This window comes from Rhinoraja longicauda, chromosome 31 (genome assembly GCF_053455715.1).
Source record: "Rhinoraja longicauda isolate Sanriku21f chromosome 31, sRhiLon1.1, whole genome shotgun sequence".
NCBI classification, from domain to species: Eukaryota; Metazoa; Chordata; class Chondrichthyes; order Rajiformes; family Arhynchobatidae; genus Rhinoraja; species Rhinoraja longicauda.
This window is the reverse complement of record NC_135983.1, coordinates 17,065,681-17,085,765: the sequence shown is the minus strand read 5'-3', so window position 1 is coordinate 17,085,765 and position 20,085 is coordinate 17,065,681. Positions and strand designations below refer to the sequence as shown.

At 47.1% G+C, this 20,085-nt stretch overlaps 1 protein-coding gene across 8 annotated transcripts in view; it reads right to left on the bottom strand.

The window, feature by feature from the left end:
- Window positions 1-20,085, bottom strand: part of LOC144608396 (dynamin-1) — a 170,992-nt gene that overhangs the window by 78,060 nt on the left and 72,847 nt on the right. For 6 of the 8 annotated variants that reach the window (XM_078426115.1, XM_078426117.1, XM_078426112.1 and 3 more), the window contains exons 11-15: window positions 12,165-12,251; window positions 10,895-10,965; window positions 8,234-8,285; window positions 6,001-6,012; window positions 2,582-2,695 (exon numbers count right to left, since the gene is read on the bottom strand). In XM_078426115.1, the coding sequence (XP_078282241.1) occupies window positions 2,582-2,695; window positions 6,001-6,012; window positions 8,234-8,285; window positions 10,895-10,965; window positions 12,165-12,251 (336 nt within the window). The remainder of the gene's footprint in view (window positions 1-2,581; window positions 2,696-6,000; window positions 6,013-8,233; window positions 8,286-10,894; window positions 10,966-12,164; window positions 12,252-20,085) is intronic. The other 2 variants (XM_078426118.1, XM_078426119.1) reach the window with 1 other exon arrangement.

Below are 20,085 nucleotides of genomic sequence, written 5' to 3'. Positions count from 1 at the left end.
CACACACAGATATACACACACACACACACAGAGATATACACACAGATACACACACACACACAGACGCGCACACACACAGATACACACACGCGCACACACACGCATACACACACATGCAGATACACACACGTACAGACGCACACACACAGACACACACGCACACACACACAGATATACATACACACACAAATACACACACACTTACAGACGCACATACACAGATACACACACACAGATACACACACACGGACACACACACAGATACACACACACATACAGATACACACACACATACATACACACACATATATACACACACACACAGATACATACACAGATACACACACACACACACAGACACACACGCACAGATACTCACATACACACACATACACAGATACACACACACAGATACGCACATACACACACACATACACTCAGATACACAGATACACACATACATGCACACACAGATAGCTTATGAATAATACTGGTTCACAACCCAGGAGCCCTGTGAGCTGATGCGATGACTGGTGGGTATTGAAGGGTTGGTACACAGTTTGGCGATTGGGGCTGAATGGAACTCTTCATTGTCCCTCCTTCATTTCCCTGCCACTCTTCGTGGGCTTTTTAGAGGCTTCCAGTTATTCAGTAAGGAAGAGGCACTCTCACTGCAGGGTATGTTGGCAATGTTTACCGGAACTAACTCTGCAAATTTAATTTAAAACAAAAACCATATTCTGAAATGTTTAAAACTTTTGCCAAGCAATTTCTAAAGGACGGGTAGCTAGTGGGACTGGCACATTGCATAAATTCTAAGTATTTTGAAAGATGTAGCACTGGGGCCAGAATGATTTTACCAGCCGGGTTATATAGTTTACTTTCACATTTAATATTAAACGATTCCATCAAGCAACACCTAAGAGGAGACAAATAGTCGGAAACTCATCTCCCACAGAGACTTCCAATCTTTTAGACATTGCGTCCATACATTCCCATGTTCCAAGCACAGTCGCCATAGAACAGCACCGCACAGGAACAGGCCTTTCACCCACAAGGTCCATGTTGAACATGATGCCAGATTGGACTAATCTCCTCTGCCTGCTGACGAAGTCTACCCTTTAATAAGACTCAAGGGACTAAAAGATTAACCATCGGCAGTGAGTTTTATGTGCACAACGGGAGCAGTGGCTCAGTCAAAGGCTGTGATCACAACTCCACTGCACGCGATCCATATCCTTCCTTTCCCCCTCATGTCCATGTGCCCATCATAAACGCCACTACGGTATCTGCCTCCATCACCATCCCTGGCGAGGCGTTACAGGCACTCTGTGTAAAAAACCTACCCCTCCCCCCCCCCACACACACACACATCTCCTTTAAAAATTGACCTCCTCACCATAAAGCTTTTCCTTCGATTCTTTGAAAATTCCACCTTGGAAAAAAGGTTCTGAATGTCTACCCCATCTATGCCTCTCATTCTTTTCAATACTTCTACCAGGTCTCCCCTCGACCTCCGGAATTCCGGAGTACACAATCCGAATGTGTCCAACCTCTCCTTGTAACTAATACCTCCTAATCCAGCAGGAACAATTGAGGCCTCTCACTCCAACCTCCTCCCCCCCCCCCCCCCACCTCACACCCACCTCCCCCCCCCCACCTCACACCCACCTCCCCCCCAACAACCCCTCCCAGCAGAGCCCTGCTCTCCATTCCACTGCCAGTTGGAGTCGCCTTGTAATTAATACCTCCAGTAAGAACAATAGAGGCTGCTCACTCCAACCCCCTTATCTCACATCTACTTCCCTCCAACACCTTACATCCACCGTATACCCTCCCCCAGAGCCACTATCCCCATTTTACAACTATTTCCAGTTGTAATTAATACCCCTAAATGCCCCCATCCCTGCTTTTTTTTTTAATCAAAAAATTTATTCAAGTATTAAAAATAATATTTCCAATACCTTAAAACAAAACAGAACCCACCACCAAAATACAAGACAAACAAATATACTAAATAAACCGCTATACAACTATATTACAATCCTTGTCAAGGATGCATTCAACCCCCCGCCGTGCGCAGCGGTCCCAGAAATCCTCCAGGGGTCCCTCTCCAACACCACCCGGGTGTGGATGTAACCCCGGAAAAGGGGCAGGCAGCTGGCTCGGGCAGACCCCTCTTCTGCCTGGCGCCGTGAGTCGCGGATGGCCAGCTTGGCCAGGCCCAGGAGCAACCCAACCAGGACATCTTCGGCCCTACCCTCTCCCTTACGCACAGGGTGTCCAATGATGAGGATGGTGGGTGAGAAGTGCAGCCAAAAGGCAACGAGCAGCCCCTTCAGATATTGGAACAGGGGCTGCAACCTCACACACTCCATGTACACGTGGCACACAGACTCTTCCAGCCCGCAACAGTGGCAGGCGGCTGGCGAGTCTGTGAACCGCGCGAGGAACAGGTTGCAGGGGACTCCTCGGTGCCTATCCCTGCCTTGGAAGGGTCTTTGTTCCCCACCCACAGATGGTTAATCGGAGAGAAAGTGTCTTTGCGTTGCTGGTATGGAGGCAGTAAAGGTGAACCAACCTCATCGTCCTTGTACCAGGACATGTTTTCAGCGGTCAGCACGAACCAGTACTCCTTGGCCCCTCCCTTCATGATGCCGATGTTGTTGATGGTGACCCACCCCTTCCTGATCACCTGCGACAAAATGCAAGGAAGAATAAATGGACCGAAAACGACACCCCTCGCTCGCTTTGAATGCACGGGGTTGCATTCGAGCGCATCTTCTGTTTGCAGGTCTGTGTACGTGTTACAGCAGAGTTACACATAAAACATGACAGTGCCTTTCTACATGTCAGAAAACAGAGAGCAGGTTAAAAAAGTTAGAATCCATTTCGATGCCAAGATCGATCATGAGAGTGGAGCTCCAGCAGTAACCAGCACTCTCCATCATTCCCAAACTAAAGGCTTCCTTAAAGATCCACGCCGCACGATGTTGAAAAGAGGAACATCGCCCTGATGGAGAGGTGGGAGAATTGGAAAATATTCTCCCGGATCCTATTTCCCACGTAATTTTCTGTTTTGGAGGCTGATAAAAATGCAGGAAGACTCTTGATGGTCAATATTTAGTTTAGTTTAGACTGGTTTAGTTTAGTTTAGTGATATAGGCCTTCAGCCCACCGTCCATGCCCACCATCGATCACCCGTTCACACTAGTTCTGCTTTCCCACTTTTGCATCTACTCCCGACACATTGGAGGCAATTTGCAGAGGCCAATTAACCTACAAACTCACGTTCCTTTGGGATGTGGGAGGAAACCAGAGCACCCGGACGAAACCCACCCGGCCAAACACCTAAAATTGTGATCGAGCCCAGTTCTCTGGCGCTGTTAGGCAGCAGATCTATCAGCTGCAACACATTATACATTTTTGGGTGGAAACAAACCAGTCATTGGAGTGCACTTTCCCAGCAGGAGATGGTTTGGCAGTGGACCCAAAGTGGCAGGAATTGCAAGAATTGGTTTGCAAAACGGGCAAAGAAACTGTACTTTACAGGAACAGTTCACACCAGTGAGAATTAGAATTCCACAACTATCCACATGCAATTCAGCACGGCTCACTGTGAGCTGTGGGAAAGCAACATGGATCAAAATAATAGAGGTCTCCCACCCACCCCGACACCTCATATCCACCTCCCGCCAACACCCCCTCTCCCACAGACCCACTCTCCATTTCACTGCTATTTCCAGTTGGAGTCAAAGAGCCTCATCTGGAAGCCCAAGAAGATTGCTGTGGTCTAAGTGGTGAACCTGTTCCTCCATTTTCATAAAGAATGATTGCTAATGAATTTCAGCTCAATCCATAAACCTTTTTTAAGTTAACCACAAAACCACTCTGCATGGAGACACAAGGCATCAAGGGGGGGGGGGGGCAAAGTGGTGAAAGGCTAAAGCTAATACAAAGGGGTGTGGAGGAAAAACCCAGCGGCATGCAACAGAAGGAAGGGGGTGAGAGCTAAACACCAACAGCTCAAGCGACGAAGCTAAACACACACACACGCACGGTCGGGCGGATGTACATCTGGGTTCTGTCTGGGGCAGGTGCCTCTACAATGGTGGAAAGCACCAACTCTACTCGGCAATGAAGGGCAATGTCTCCGCAGCTGAGCACAGGTGAACGACTGAGATTCCATCTTAATGACACCACTCCCCCGCCGTCATTACCAAATCGTTAAAGTTGTGGCATTCGGTCATTTTACTTCCTCCAAACATCCTGGCAGGGTGGAGGAACCAGTCGTTGTTACGGCAAGGGAGTGTGGGCAGTGGAAGAGAAACAGCTCTTGAGATTCATTTATCTTAGCGTCATGTTCAGCAAGGACAATGTGGGATGGAGGTCCTGTTTCTATACTCTACTCTACTCTACTAGAAACATAGAAACATAGAAAATAGGTGCAGGAGTAGGCCATTCAGCCCTTCGATCCTGCACCGCCATTCAATATGATCATGGTTGATCATCCAGCTCAGTAACCTGTACCTGCCTTCTCTCCATACCCCCTGATCCCTTTAGCCACAAGGGCCACATCTATATACTATACTCTACTATACAAAGAAGAGTTCTGACCTTTCCTATCCATGTACCCATTCAAGCGTCTTTTAAATGTCGTTGGAATACCTGCCTCAACTACTTCCTCTGGAAGGAACTGCAGATGCTAGAATCTTGAACGAAACACACAGTGCTGGAGGAACTCTGTGGGGCAGGCAGCATCTCTGGAGAAAATGAATAGGTGACCTAGCCTTCCTCCTTCAGACTGAAGAAGGGCTCCGACCCGAAAGGTCACCTATTCCAGAGATGCCTCCTGACCCACTGAGTTTCTCCAGCATTTTGTGTCTATCTTCTGTACTGTTCTATTAACTTCATCCAGTGAGAAGCATCTGAGCTGACAAACTCACTATTAGTGAACTGTTAATCACTATAATTACCATCTTCCAATGTCAGGTGAACAGCTTGGATGCTGAACAAGTGGATCTTGAGTCAGGGGGAGCTGGAGCAAAAGGCAGTATTTTATTCTCGGACTTGTCCTTCTTAGAAAAATGCAGCACAGGTGCATAGAGACGGTCTTTATAATGTTGCCTTTGAAGGCCTGATGTGGTTAATTTGCAGTGGATACCCTACAAAACTACAATTTGGACACAACTTTATGTTCTGCCTGTGCTGTAATGTTCTATGTTCTGTTGATGAGTTTTGCTTGGTATCGTGTTCAGCATGAACATTGTGGGCCAAAGGGTCTGATCGTGAGCTATAATGTTCTATGTTCTATGGATTCGTTTTTCTTGGCATCTTGTTCGGCACGGACATTGTGGCCCATCTGTTCCTGTGCTGTGCTGTTCCTATGCTCCATGAAGCATCACTGCCACATTTTCTATTCCCATATCTACCGAGGACTTTTGCTCGAGCCATTGGCGATTTGTGTACATGGGCACTCATCGTCCTCACCCTCTGCTGCTTTTAGTCTTGCACTCTCTGGCTTTCCCAGATTCACTTCCCAAGGCAATCCGCCATCTAGCATTGCCCTGCCCTTTGATGTGGTCCACCTGTCCCTGCTCCCTTCCATTTACACAGCAATGTGATCCTGGCCAGTGAAAGGAAATGGGAGTGCAACAGGAAGCTGGGCATCTTTTCCAAGGAGCTCAGAGAAAATGGAAATAAATCTGCTGGTGTGGCACGCCTGGGAATGTCTCCAAAGCATTGATCCTGAGGCATTGAGTCCCCAGGATCTAACTGGAGCAAACTAAGCTTCTCAACGCAAGGCAAACACTCACCAGTTAGATCAGGTGATTCAGATGTCCCAAAATTGTGTTGCCCAGAGAACTAGTCAAATCCCTGGGAATTCCCAATCAACGTTCACAAGTTTGTCAATGGCTCACCTCAAATTTGATCAGCCCAATTCACCCAGATGTAGTTCCAACACTTAAACCTGCGTTGCCACGGCAACCATATACTCACCATAATTTCATCCTTCATAGAGTAACCATAGCAGATGTAAAGAAGCCAAGCAGAGAAGTGGCAAGGGGATGAAGGTTCAATAAAGAAAGGAAGAATATAAAATGAGCCGGATTATTACACCAGTAAAATGAATGGCATTTGCTTACAGAACAATCCACTTACAGCAGGAACTATGCACCTCAGGCACTATTCAACTCATTCAAGTGCATGGCAGCTGTGATTTATACCTGCAAAATGGCAGGCATTCAAAACTAGTGGAAATTTGGAAGCGAGACGTCAAAAATATATGTTTTCAAAAATGGGTTATCTGAAAATATTTGTGGCGAAACAGATACATTCAAAAATGTCCAGGTTTACAAAAGCTGACCAAGATGAAAATTTACAATGGAAATTCTGGTCAAAATTTGACTATTGTTCAATTGGATATATTGTTGTCCTTGTACGACCTATTTTTGCTCTCTTTCAATTACTTTCTTGAATGAGCTTCATTATCACAAACGCTACCTGGATGAGGTAAATAAAAATGAAAATCGCAATAAAAGCAACAAAAGAAATAAAGAACAAAACTCTTAAAAGGGGGGTAAGAAGCTCTTACAGGGGAAGGAATCTGCCTTCAAAATCTGGTGACTGGAGCAGCCTTTGTTCACCAGGTTCTTGCAGTGGACACCACACTCGTGACCAAATGAGTGAAGGGATTGGGATGGTGTGTCTGGTGGGCTGCTTGGAGATTCACCCATGAAGTCTCTCCCATCTGATCAAATAGCTGCTGCCTGGGCCTTCCCCATCGCTCTCCATGGTTACCTGCAGGCCGGCCAATGGCAGGCAGGCATGGGAGCGTGTGCGAGAGCCGGGCAGCAGCGAAGCAAGCGTGAACCGCCAATGGGAAGGGACTTGGGTTCACGTGAACTTTGCACTCTTCACGGTCCACAAGGAGAGAAATACAAGGCAAGACCTTGGGATCGCCATTTTGGTCCAGTGTGGTAGGGAGCCAGCAAACCAGGGCAAGCTAACGTTCAGGTCAGACCTGTAACTGGCCTCGGTAACTGTGGGGCTAAACAACAGGAGAATCAGACTGGCTTTTCATTCTAATGGATTTCCAGCAAGAGAGTGATAAAGATAGAGTTGGAGAGATGTTATGAGAGAGAGGGAAGGGAAGGGAAAGGGGTAAGACAGAGGGATATTTGAAAGACACAAGGAACTGCAGAGGCTGGAATCTTGAGCAAAACACAAAGTGCTGGAGGAACTCAGTGAGTCTGGCAGCCTCTGCGGAGAGAGTGGAGCAACTGTGGAGGGAATAGAGAGGTAATGTTTTGGATCGGGACCATTCTCCAGATTTAAAAGGGGGAAGGGACGGTCAGGGTGAAACAGGGGCAGGACAGGGGGCGGGAGGGATGAACATGGTGGAGGAACAGGGGGAGGTCATGGGAAGCAAAGAGAAGGGCAAAAGAGAGGGCCAGATAGAGAGGAGATTTGAGTGTGAGAGGGGCAAGAGAGGAGTGAATGCAGAGACAGAACAGCAAGATGGAGAGTGGCCTGAGAGAGTGAGGGACGAGTAAGAAGGGTGGAGGAGGGGGGGGGGGGGAGAGAGAAGGAGACAGCCAGCAGTGAGTGAGTGAGTGATGGAGGAGATGTAAGGGATGGCATATTGGCATGGGTCTTCACGGGAAATGTCCTGGCCTAAGTTCAGTGTGCTTGACTTCAGTGCTGTGGACCAGATGAGCGGGTGGGTAAAGGTGGTGGCTTATGGCCCACCCAAGTCCAATCTCACCCTCGCTGTTTATGAGGAGGGTGCTGGAACGGAGTTGGCCGCACTGCCATCACTGGCAGTGTGCGGGCGGGAAGTGTTTCCCAGGCCAAGACTGAGTCACCAATGCCTCATGCACCAGCAAACCTTGAGGCTTATTCTTGCAGCCTCCCCGAGACCAGCCCCCCCCCCCCCCCCCAAGCCAGGGACCCCCCTCGTGGCTCCGTGCGACGCTGGACTCAATAGTCACCCTCTGAGAAAATGTCTTTGATCTACGTTATGGCCCGCACTTGAACTCTGAGCTCTGCCCTACTTTCAGCGAGGGTAAAGACTAGGAGACCATGCAAGAGACCAGCATCAGTCCTTTGGGGGCGTTTGCACCTAGATTCAGCCAGTGTTGCCCAAAGGCTGTGCCCCAATCTCCAACCAGACACAACAGCCCCCAGGGTATCCCTACTCATCAGTCACTCCCCGTCAGCCTGTAAATACCTGATTGCCTGTCGCCTTCTTCTTGCTCAGCTGACTGCTCCTCGGCTGTGCGCTGTAAACAAGACCAGAAACAACCTTCAGCACGAGGACCAGCCGCAGACAAAGGTTTATCAACAACAAGTAAACGACTGGAAAATGTCCTGAATATTCACAGGTTCGCAAGGGTCACGTCGCAAGTTAACGGCCTTCAAATAACCATATTACGTAAAAGTGGAAGATCTTTTAGAGGTGTCTAAAATCATGAATTGATCGGGTAGAGTCTTTTACCCAGGGTAGAGGAATTAAGAACTAGGGGACATAGGTTTAAGGTGAGAGGGGAAAGTTTTAATAAGAACCTGAGGGGCGACTTTTTCACACAGAGGGTGGTGGGCATATGGAATGAGCTGCCTGAAGAGGTAGTTGAGGCAGGTAGTATCACGGCATTTAAAAGGCACTAGGACAGGTACATGGATAGGAAAGGTTTAGAGGGATATGGGCCAAACTTGGGCAAACGGGATGAGTTTAGATGGGGCATATTGGTCAGCATGGGCGAGTTGGTCCGAAGGGCCTGTTGTATGGCTGTATGACTCTAAAAATCTGAATGCCACAGCTTTTATGGCTGTCAGTATGACTGGCTTCACACTGAGGGGACTATTGTACATAACCACCGCCTGAACTGGCTTCACTTGGAGATTATCTGCAAGCTGTTTAATCATGAGGAGCATTACAGTCCAGTCTGACTTTGCCCTAACCCAACCAATCCTTCGGCGTTGAGGCAGCCAAACGAATCAACAAATGGTCTGCAGTGAAGCAAACAATTTGCTGGGACACGCTTATTGTTAGGAGCACCGAGATTTTAAAAGATCTGCATCAATATCTCCCAGCAAAAGCAAAGTCATTTCTCTGGAAAACGTTAGTGGGTGGAGGGTGGTATGTTTGTACTAAGGACTTAAAATCAAATTCAGTGGCCGGGATGAGAGTGGTGGTGAAGTTGGATTGTTGAGTCACCCCAACATCTCTGCTCCAGCTCTCTGCAACCTCTCTGCAACCTCCAGCTCTCTGCAACCTCCAGCATTCTGACACACAGACATGCCCAACAAACATGCACGGAACATACACTTACAGACGCTCAGTATTGTTTTTATGGACAAAATGGTGCCGATGCACACCATTTATAAACATATATGTTGAGTTTCCGTTAAATCTGCCGTGGCCGTTGCATTTCACTTTGTAGAGGTGCCGGTACGCTGTACAGTTGCAAGATTAGCACTGCGTACAGACATATACACACCCCTATGTACGCAAATACACACTCATATACATACAAGCAACCAAAAGCATGCGCACAGTCACACGTATCCTCATGCACAGACATGAAAGGTTGCGAAGGCACAAGTGAAGTCAAAGTCAGCAGTTGGAACGTTATCTTAGAAAGCAGCGGAATATGGAGAGAGGAGTCACAACTCTGAGCGGGTGGTAGAGGATCGCAAAACATTTCTGTTTCCAGACGCCCTGAATTGCCAAGGCAGAGGAAGGGTGGGAACAAGTGGGATTAGGGGCTGAGTGGAGATGGGTACTTGATGCCCAGCGTGGATATGGTGGACTGAAGGCTCCGACTCTGTGCAATACAGCTCTGTGGCTCTATCTCTCTCACACACACAGGCAAACACACATACAGGCAGACACACAGGCAGACACACACAGGCAGACACACTCACTCACACAGGCAGACACACATACAGGCAGATACACACACACAGGCAGACGCACACACACACACACACACACACACACACACACAGGCAGGCACACTCACTCACACAGGCAGACACACATACAGGCAGACACACACACAGGCATACAGACTCACTCACACAGGCAGACACACATACAGGCATACAGACACACACACACACACAGGCAGACGCACACAGGCAGACACACACACTCACTCACACAGGCAGACACACATACAGGCATACAGACACACACAGGCAGACACACACAGGCAGACACACACACTCAAGCAGGTAGTCCCACACACTCACAGGCAGGTAGACATACACAGACAGACACACACACACAGGCATACAGACACACACACACAGGCATACAGACACACACAGGCAGACACACACACTCACACAGGCAGACACACATACAGGCAGACACACACACACAGGCATACAGACACACACACAGGCAGACACACACACACAAGCAGGTAGACACACACAGACAGACACACACACACAGGCACACAGGCAGACACACACACACAAGCAGGTAGTCCCACACACACACAGACAGACACACACACACAGGCAGACACACACACACATAGGTTCACACACACACACACACACACAAGCAGACACAGACAGGCAGACACACACACATTAGGGAGACCAGGTCTGGAAGCTGTTTTGTTTCTCTCCTGCTCCAAGGAGCTGAGGCTAATGTAGATCCTGCAACATGTGGCCCTTGGGTAACGCAGGATAGGGATCAGTCAAGCTGGCCTGGACCAGGGATGGAGACAGCAGGCGTCCTGATCGTATTATGATGGGATGCCACGTTTCATCCACTAAATCAGCGGGACAGCCTCGGCTGGAACCAAACAGTCAGTGACCATCTGCTAATTGGCTGCAATCTATGCGGGCGATGTTCTGACCGTTCACTTACTTGGCGAATCCAATGAAATCCTCGTGGTTTGTGTTCATGTAGGACAGCTCGATGTCGATCAGCAGCATGACCTGCAGAGGGGGAATAACAGTGGCTGAACCCCACTTCCAAATGGAAGGCAATGGATTATACAACAGAGATACCACAAAGTACTGGAGGAACTCTGCAGGTCAGGCAGCATCTGTGGAGGGAATGGACAGGCTGATGGAATATGGGGGAAGAGGTGGGAATAGGCAAAGCCTGGAAAATTATAAGTGGCGACAGGTGATTACTTTCTTTGCCACCTTTCTCCCCCCCCCCCCCCCCCCCCCCCTCTGCTCCATCAGTCTGACCCACTGAGTCCTCCAGCATTTTGAGTTTCCTTTACTTTAGAGATACAGCGTGGAAACAGGCCCTTCTGCCCACCAAGTCCGTGCCGATCAGCAATCACCACAGCACTGTACAGAACTTTGTCTTTTGCTCAAGATTCCAGCATTTGCCGTTTCTAGCGTCTCAAATCTGCTGGAACTGCGAGGAGGTTTCCGGCAAACTGTTCGTTTAGTGGTCAAATATATCAGAAGGGAGATTTAGAAAACTTAACCTGAAGGTGGAAAGCTGTTCCAATCTGCAATGTTGAGCCTGAAAGAGTACTGGAAGCAGATTCAGCAACTTGAAAGGATAAGTACACAGAAAGGGAAATGTTGGAATCAGCGATGGTGCAGAGACACGATGGGCCGAATGGTCGCCCCATTGCAGGAAGGATGTGGAGGCTTTGGAGAGGGTGGAGAAGAGGTTTACTGGAATGGTGCCTGGAATGGAGGTTATTAGCTGTAAGGAGAGGTTGGACAAACTTGGTTTGTTTCCACTGCAACGTTGAAGGCTAAGGGCAGATCTGATGGAAGTATGTACATTTTTGAGAGGCATCGTTTTTGAGAGGCATCGATCAGGCTGGCAGGGTGGAAATGTCAAAGACTAGAGGACATAGCTTTAAGGTGAGAAGGGAATATTTAAAGTTGATATGCGAGGTATGATTATTGTTTTAATGCAGAGAGTGGTGCGTGCCTGGAACATGTTGCCTGGAGAGGCAGATACAATAGGAGCATTTTGAATGTGCAGGGAAAGGATGTCGACCACGGGCGAGCAGAGGAGATCGGTTTAACTTGACATCATGTTTGCCATGAACATTGTGGGCCGAAAGGCTTGTTCCTGTGCTGTACTGTTATGGGTTCTACGTTCGTAAGCTGGGCCATTACAAAGCAACAACTTGCCATGGCCGTTCCAGATTCCATACCTGGTCTTTAGTTCTGCCTTCCCGATCTCGGATGTGAGTAGTCACAATCCGGTCCATTTCTTCCCGCAAGTGTGGATATTGTCCCAACTGTAACAGAGAACCGGGTGGACAGGTGGAACACAGCCCAAAGTATCCATGTCCATTCACACACAACACTTAGAACCTCGACAGAAGCACATTGCAGTACACTACTGTGATCAGCCAGCAAGTGGCTGCCATCAGGTCTAAAACCCCATCCAGACTCAGCATGAAGCTGGCGTTGGGATTACAGTAGACCAATTTATACCTTGGAGAACCAATTTATACTTTGGAATGAATTTACACGAACATTAGACAAAATTAGTTGTTGTCGAGTTCAATGTTTCAATACAACCCAGAAATGCTCGGAGTTCATTGAATTATCAAACGTAATAATTAAAAGATGTTTTAAAATTCTCCCCTCTTCCAACCTCAACGGGGGCCAGAGTTGGCAGCGGGAGGATATTTATCTGCCCACCGGGAGGCAGGTGATGAGATACTTGGGATGGTGGGACTTCATTGGGCCAAGGGCCACAGATTTCCTCCACACCTCAAATGAAGGAGGGCAACAAGCCACTCCTGTTCCCTCCCTCCTCCCCCCCCAGCCATTCCCACAGCAACCAGCGTCAGTGGCAGTGGAGGATGAGACAACGTAGGCTGCATACGCCGGGCCTTAGCTGGAGAACAGGCAAACAAAGAGGAACACCATGGGGGAACTGAGGCAGCAAAGTAGAAAATGGAAGTCTACGTCTTTTTTTTTTAAAAAGGGTTCAGATTCTTTAGCCTAGTTGTGAGGGCAGCATTTAATCATGGTCAACCCAAAGAGCCCAGTGAACCTCAATCACTTTGCCATTTATCAGCCTATATTGGGGTAAGGTTGCCTGCGCTGATGCAGTACTGGACAGCAATATGCTCTGCCATGGGTCTCCATGGGCCAGTTTTTCATTACGGACACACACACACATATTGTATCCGCATGCAAGCAGGCAGCCATGCAAGCTCCAGAGAATAAGATGCGTTGGGGATAGACAGGAGAGGAACGGGTAGGTTAGTACACGAGGTGGCAGAATGACAGCACACAGATTGAGGTACATTTTAACAAAGGCAATGTTGGCCTCCAATGAGATTTTAGTTTGGTCCTAACTCCACAACCACGTCTGTCTCACCTTTCGGAACTCAATGAGATAAATGAGGCTACGGAATGAAAGCGTTCCCTTCTTTGGCATTCAGGGGTGAGGGGGTGGACAGATAAGCAGCAAAGCTGGGCTCCCCTACTCTGCCCCAGGCTGACAAATACTGGCCTTCTCCCCATTCCCATCTCCAACGCCAATTAGACCCGCTCGTCACAAACCCCCCCCCCTCCTCAGATTCTTAGTGCAGTTCCAAAAACAGAGATGAAAGGGTGGTTGGAGGGCGTGCACACACACGCAGTAGACATGTACACACGCAGTAGACATGCACACATGTACACACGCACACACTTGTGTAATGGTCGCATCTGGTCTTCTGGCTAAATGCTCAGCTCTCCCACCCACACAATAAGATTTGTTCTGATCTCGTGGAGATCAGGGATTCTTGGAGAGAACCTGATCCAGGAAGATCTCAAACCAAGACCATCTGCTTGGAGGATCTATTCCTAAAGTGCTTGATTCATAAGTTTGTTTGGGCGAGGGAGAAGATTACTTTCTTGCCACAGAGCAAGAACAAGATGAAATACAACCTTCGCATTTTCCTCTTCTACAACTGGATTAGTAACACCAAACAATATTAATACCCGAAGATTAATGCTTTCTGGTTGCACGCCAACATTTAGTGAAGCAACTAAGTTCAAAATAATGGATTTATCATCATTAGAGGACGGAGGGTTTTTTGCCGGCATTTCAATGAAGTCATTAGAAAGGTTAAAAAAGGATTAGCGACTCCACAAAATAATCGTGCCAAGCTACAATCTGTCCAGCAAGTGATTTTTGTTTCCTACAATTCTCTCATTACAATTAAGGTTGCATTAATATTTTCCCACAGAACTTGCAGGAAAATGTGAAACTTGCGAAGGGGCTTGGTTGTGGCTGAATAAGAAAGGCCAGAAGGAACGCTTGGCCAATTCATGCCACATATGTTTCCAACACTGAATACTATTTCGACATTCTCGTCGAAACAAAGAGAAACACTCTTGTCTGCGGCCATCAGCAAGAGGTTGATAAAAGCTGATTCCCCTCCAGGTTCTTAGTGCACTGGAGTTAGACACAGAATGCTGGATCACCTCAGCAGGACAGGCAGCATCTCTAGACGGAAGGAATGGGTGACGTTTCGGGTCGAGACCCTTCTTCGTACTGAGAGACAGGGGAGAGGGGAACAAGAGATATGGAAGGGCAAAGTAAAAGGTGTGAAAGTGCACCCTTCCACCCTGACCTAAGCCCCATAGTCATACTTCAACTTGGAATATTTTAAACTTAACATCCCACTCAAACCCCACAGCATGAACACCTGGGGCACAGGTACACCTGCATTCCCCCGTCTAAGCAGTAAGAAAGTAACACAGTGGCACAGCTGGTGGAACTGCTATGTCAGGGACTTGGGTTCGATCCTGACCTCGAGTGCTCTCTGTGTGGAATTTGTACCATCTCCCGGTGACCGCATGGGTTTCCTCACCACATCCCAAGGACGTGTGTGTTTGTCGGTTAATTGGCTTCTGTAAATTGCCCTTAGTGTGTAGGGAGTGGACGAGAAAGTGGAATAACATTTAACTGGTGTGAATGGGTGATTGATGGTGCATTAGGTGTGCCAAAGGACCTGTTTCAATGCTGAATCTCTAAACTGATCTAATGACCATTGTTTCTGTTGACTGCAATTGCAAAGTCTGAAGGCTGATATTTTCATTCTAAAGCAAAACGGAATTCAGCGGGTCAGGCAGCATTTGTGAAGGGGATGATATTTTGGGTCAGGACCCTTCTTCATACATCATTCATTCGTCCATTCCCTCCGCAGGTGCTACCTGACCCACTGAGTTCCACCAGTACTTTGCCCTTTGCTCAAGATTTCAGCATCTGCGGTTCCTTGTGTTTCCTTTCCGCAGCAAGTGGAGCTTTCTACTGTACACAGCAGGGGCAAAAGCTCAGTCACTGTGTTGGTGTCTGTATTCGACTGAACTGCAGCAGAACAAGGTGATTAAACACCTCTAGGTGGCAATTTAACTGGACGGCAAGGTCACAAGGAAAGAGTCCTGCCAATTACTGCCGACGCTGGTTCAAAGACATTAACTGAGAGGTCACATTAATTACATACAGAAAGCTTTCTAAGTGACACTTATGAACCTCAAGTTCCTCATTAGAGCAAAGGCACTACTAATGAATTGGGCCCACGATTAGATCAATTGATAAGTGCAGACAGAGCAGCTGGAGTACTCAAGCTTGTTACCGTCTGATTAGATCATGGCTGATCTCCACATTATTCTGTTTCCCTGCCTCGGTCCTGGAAGTCTTGCCTAGCAAACACCTAAAATTCACCAAAAATAAGATACAAGGTGCTGGAGTAACATTGTGTCCAACTAAAAATCTCCGTTTTGACACTTACAGAAATGGGAGAGATGTCCAGACTTGCCTGCCCTGTGTTATCTCATCAGCCCCACAACCAGAAGCATTCTGACCCTTGTACTGAATTGACAAAGAAAAATGTTTGTCTATCCCAATAAATCTTTTAATCATCTTAATACTTTAACCTTCTCTGGTGAAGACGACACAGGTTTTGTAACATTTTCCCAGCATTGAACTCGGTGTAATCACAATATCTCTGTGGGTTGGAAATGGGTCACAAACTGGACCCGAGAGATTTGGGCTCGGTGATTCTAGTGCAGCTCGTGTCGGGAGCAGGGGGCTGATGCTTCAGCTACAGATTGGGGATGAAATCTCTGCTGCCTTACACACTCTCCCAAGAAACAAAGTGCTGGAGTAACTCAGCAGGTCAGGCAGCATCTCTGGAGAACATGGATCGGTGACGTTTCGGATCGGGGCCCATCCTCAGGCTGATTCTAGGGGGTTGAGAGTGGGGTGAAGAAAGCTACAAGAGAGGAGGGGCAGGACAAAGCTTGGCAACTAACAGGTGAAAACAGGGAAGGGAGGGAAGGGGGAGGGGGTTCAAGTTGGGTTGAAAGGCAGATGGTTGGACAAAAGCCAGAGATGAAAAAAAAGTTATGGGACAAAAAGGTTGAAAAGTTGTGAATTGTGAAGGGAGAGGAGAGGAGAGGAGAGGAGAGGAGAGGAGAGGAGAGGAGAGGAGAGGAGAGGAGAGGAGAGGAGAGGAGAGGAGAGGAGGAGGGAGAGGAGAGGAGAGGAGAGGGAGAGGAGAGGGAGAGGAGAGGGAGAGGAGGGGGAGTGGAGAGGGGAGGGGAGTGGAGAGCAAAGATACTAGAGGAACAGGATGAACCACTCCGTTGAAATCACCTATACTGAAATGTAGTACGCAAAGGAGCCATTTTAGTAGGCAAAACCCGCCATCCGTTATGCCTCTCGCAGTGTAATCAGTGTTTTGGGGGAACAGTATGTGTGATGATACCATCAAAATGTATCTCATCTATCAATTCACAGATGTTTTGTTATTTTTCTTTTAAAATGTTTCTGCAAGTTTTTACCTATTAAAATGGCGTCATGACATCCTACGGTTTTTAGGGTCGAGTGGTCTATCTTGTTCCTCTGGTATCTTTGGTGGAGAGGAAAGGGAGGGGAGAGGGATGAGAGAGACTGGTGCAATTCTAGATGGGGCATGGGAGAAAGAGAGAGTGTGGGGGAGATCCAGCATTTTCTGCTTTTATTCCAGATTTAATTTGGTCATTTCAGATAGTGATTGGTCCAATTATTCCAAACCCAGCCTTGGCCCTGTTCCACCTTCCTTCTCCTTGCATGACAATCCTTGTTTACAATCAGTCTGAAACACCTATCCATGTTCTCGAGAGATGCTGCCTGACTCGCTGAGTTAATCCAGCACTTTGTGTCTTTTTTTTGTAAACCAGCATTTGCAGTTCCTTGTGTCTAATTACTGTTTACCATTCAACCTTCCAGCACCCCATTACTGACTTCCCTACTAGTCTCTCCCTTCTTGTACAACACTTCCAGCCACTTGTTCCTTATCTCAAGCCTCCTTTACCTCCAACTTTTCCCAGTTCATCAACCTGGAACGTTAACTCTGCTTCTCTCTCCACAGATGCTGCCTGACCTGCTGAGTAGATCCAGCGCCCCATTTATTTCAATTCAGATTTCAAGCTTCTTCACTATTTTGCTTTCGTGTTGTTGAAGATTTTAATTGATCTAAAAGGAACTACATAAGTAAGATTTCAGAGCTAAAACTAACAACGTGTGACCAGGTCTTGCTGAGTAAACTAATCAAATATGCATGGCTCAACCATGAGCAATTAGAAGAGAATTAAGGGTAAAGGAGTTTGAAGGGGAAAAATGGTTGCATTTGATTCCATTAAATTATTGAAAGGGGAAAATAAAAATATCCAGTTATGAGAAAGTTATGGCCTTGCAACCTCCAGCCAGAGAGTAGAGAGGGCAAGAGTCTTAACTGACATCACACAGTGATTGATAAATATATCTCTTGAACACATCATCAGTGATGTAACCTGGGGTCATTGGGTGTTTTGGGTCTTTCAACATCAGATTATTAGATGCAAGGAGAGGTTGGACAAATTTGGATTGTTTTCTCTGGAACATCTAAGGTTGAGGGGAGAACTGACAGAAGTATACAAAGTTATGAGAGGCGGAGATAGGGCAGACAGTCAGAACCTTTTTGCAGGGTGGAAATGTCAAAGACTCAGGGACGTAGCTTTAAGGTGAGAGGGGCAACGTTTAAAAGAGATGCGCTGGGCAAGTTTTTTTTGACACAGAAGTTGGTGGATGCCTGGAACGCGCTGCCTGGGGTGGTGGTGGCAGAGACAGGAGAATGGGGTTGAGAGGGAAAAATAGATCAGCAATAATTGAATGTCGGTGCAGACTCGATGGGCCGAATAGCCTAATTCTGCTCCTCTGTCTTATTGACACAATAGGGGATACGGATCACGTGCAGGCAGAGGAGACTGGTCTAGGCATTACGATCTACACGGACACTGTGGCCGATGGGCTGTTCCTGTGCTGCAATGTTCTATGTTCTTTGAATGGTGGAGAGTACTCTCGGCACTGAGCTCAAACACACTGGGATGAGGGCTACTGACTTTAGATTGTGACTAGAATCCTCAAACCAACCAAAGAGGGAACCGCCACTGAATCTTCTCTGAGGAAAATAAAAAACGTTATGAAACTGAATGAAAATCTACTATGTGTCACAATCATCAAGGTTTATGAATTTATTGTTGACATTGGGCTTTTGACATTCCATGGGGGATGAAGATTTAATAAGAATTTAAAGTTATATGATTAAAAAATCCTATTACATGGATAGGACAAGTTTGGAGGGATATGGACCAAGCGCAGGCAGGTGGGACTAGTGTAGCTGGGACATGTTGGGCGGTTTGGGCAAGTTGGGCCGAAGGGCCTGTTTCCACATTGTATGATTCTCTTTGATTCTATTAGGATCCAGTCCCAAGTCATTTGAATCCACTGGAATCATCGTTCAGAAGCCTCATGGCACAAAATGGCAAAGACAGCAGGGAGAAGATTTAATCTGGATCCTTTTGTATTTATGACTCCAGATTTGAATTTCTTCCTTGTGAAGATATCCTCCCTGAAAGTATCGAACCTCATCCCCATTTTGAAGATTTAGAAACATACAGCATGGAAACAGGCCCTTTAGCTCGACTTGTCCATGTCAACCAAGATACCCCATCTCAGCTGATCCCATTCAGCCCAAACCCCTCAAAATCTTTCCCATCCATGTCTTTTGAATGTTGTTATCGTACCTGCCTCAACTACTTCCTCTGCCAGTTCGTTCCATGTACCCGCCACACACAGTGTGAAAAAGTTGCCCCTCCAGTTCCTATCAATCTTTCCCTATTCACATTAAGCCCAAATCATTCGATTTTTGATTTCCCTACCCTTGGGAAAAGACTGTGCATTCACCCTGTCTATTCCACTCAGGATTTTACACATCACTGTGAGATCACCCCTCACCCCCCTGTGCTCCAAAAGAATAAAATCCTATCCTGCCCACCCTCTTCCAGTGGGGCCTCCAGTCCTGGCAAAATCCGCGTAAAGAAGTCTTCTTTCAAAAGAAATGAGCATCCGACCTAATCTATTATGTGAAAATCACAAAGCTCTGAAGTTAAAAATAGAACTCATGAAGGTCCTTTAAGCTGAAATGTTAGTTCCGTTTACCATTCTCAGATCCTACCTGACCTGGTGAATGTTCCGAAGGTAGACAAAAAGCTGGAGTAACTCAGCGGGTTAGACAGCATGTCTGGAGAAAATAGGGGATGTTTCGGGTCAAGACCCTTCCTATAATTTTCAGCTTCTATGTTGTTATGGGTTGCTACCCTCCCAATAACAATCAAACTTTCTGCACAGTGTCTTTCAAGGCCAAAGTTTCCCCACTTGGTCTGGCATGGATAGGCTTGCTCTAGCCCACTGTCTCAAGCATCCCAGCCACCAAACACAAAGCAAAATTCTTAGGGACCCAGGAAAATATTTCCTCCTTTCTTATGAAGTGTGATTGGGCATGAGAAAATGAAATTGGGCATTAGATTGGCCATTAGAAATTGAGCATTAGATTGGCCATTAGGTTGACCAATAGAAATTGGGCATTAGATTGGCCAATAGAAATTGGGCATTAGATTGGCCATTAGGTTGGCCAATAGAAATTGAGCATTAGATTGGCCATTAGAAATTGAGCATTAGATTGGCCAATAGAAATTGAGCATTAGATTGGCCATTAGGTTGGCCAATAGAAATTGGGCATTAGATTGGCCATTAGGTTGGCC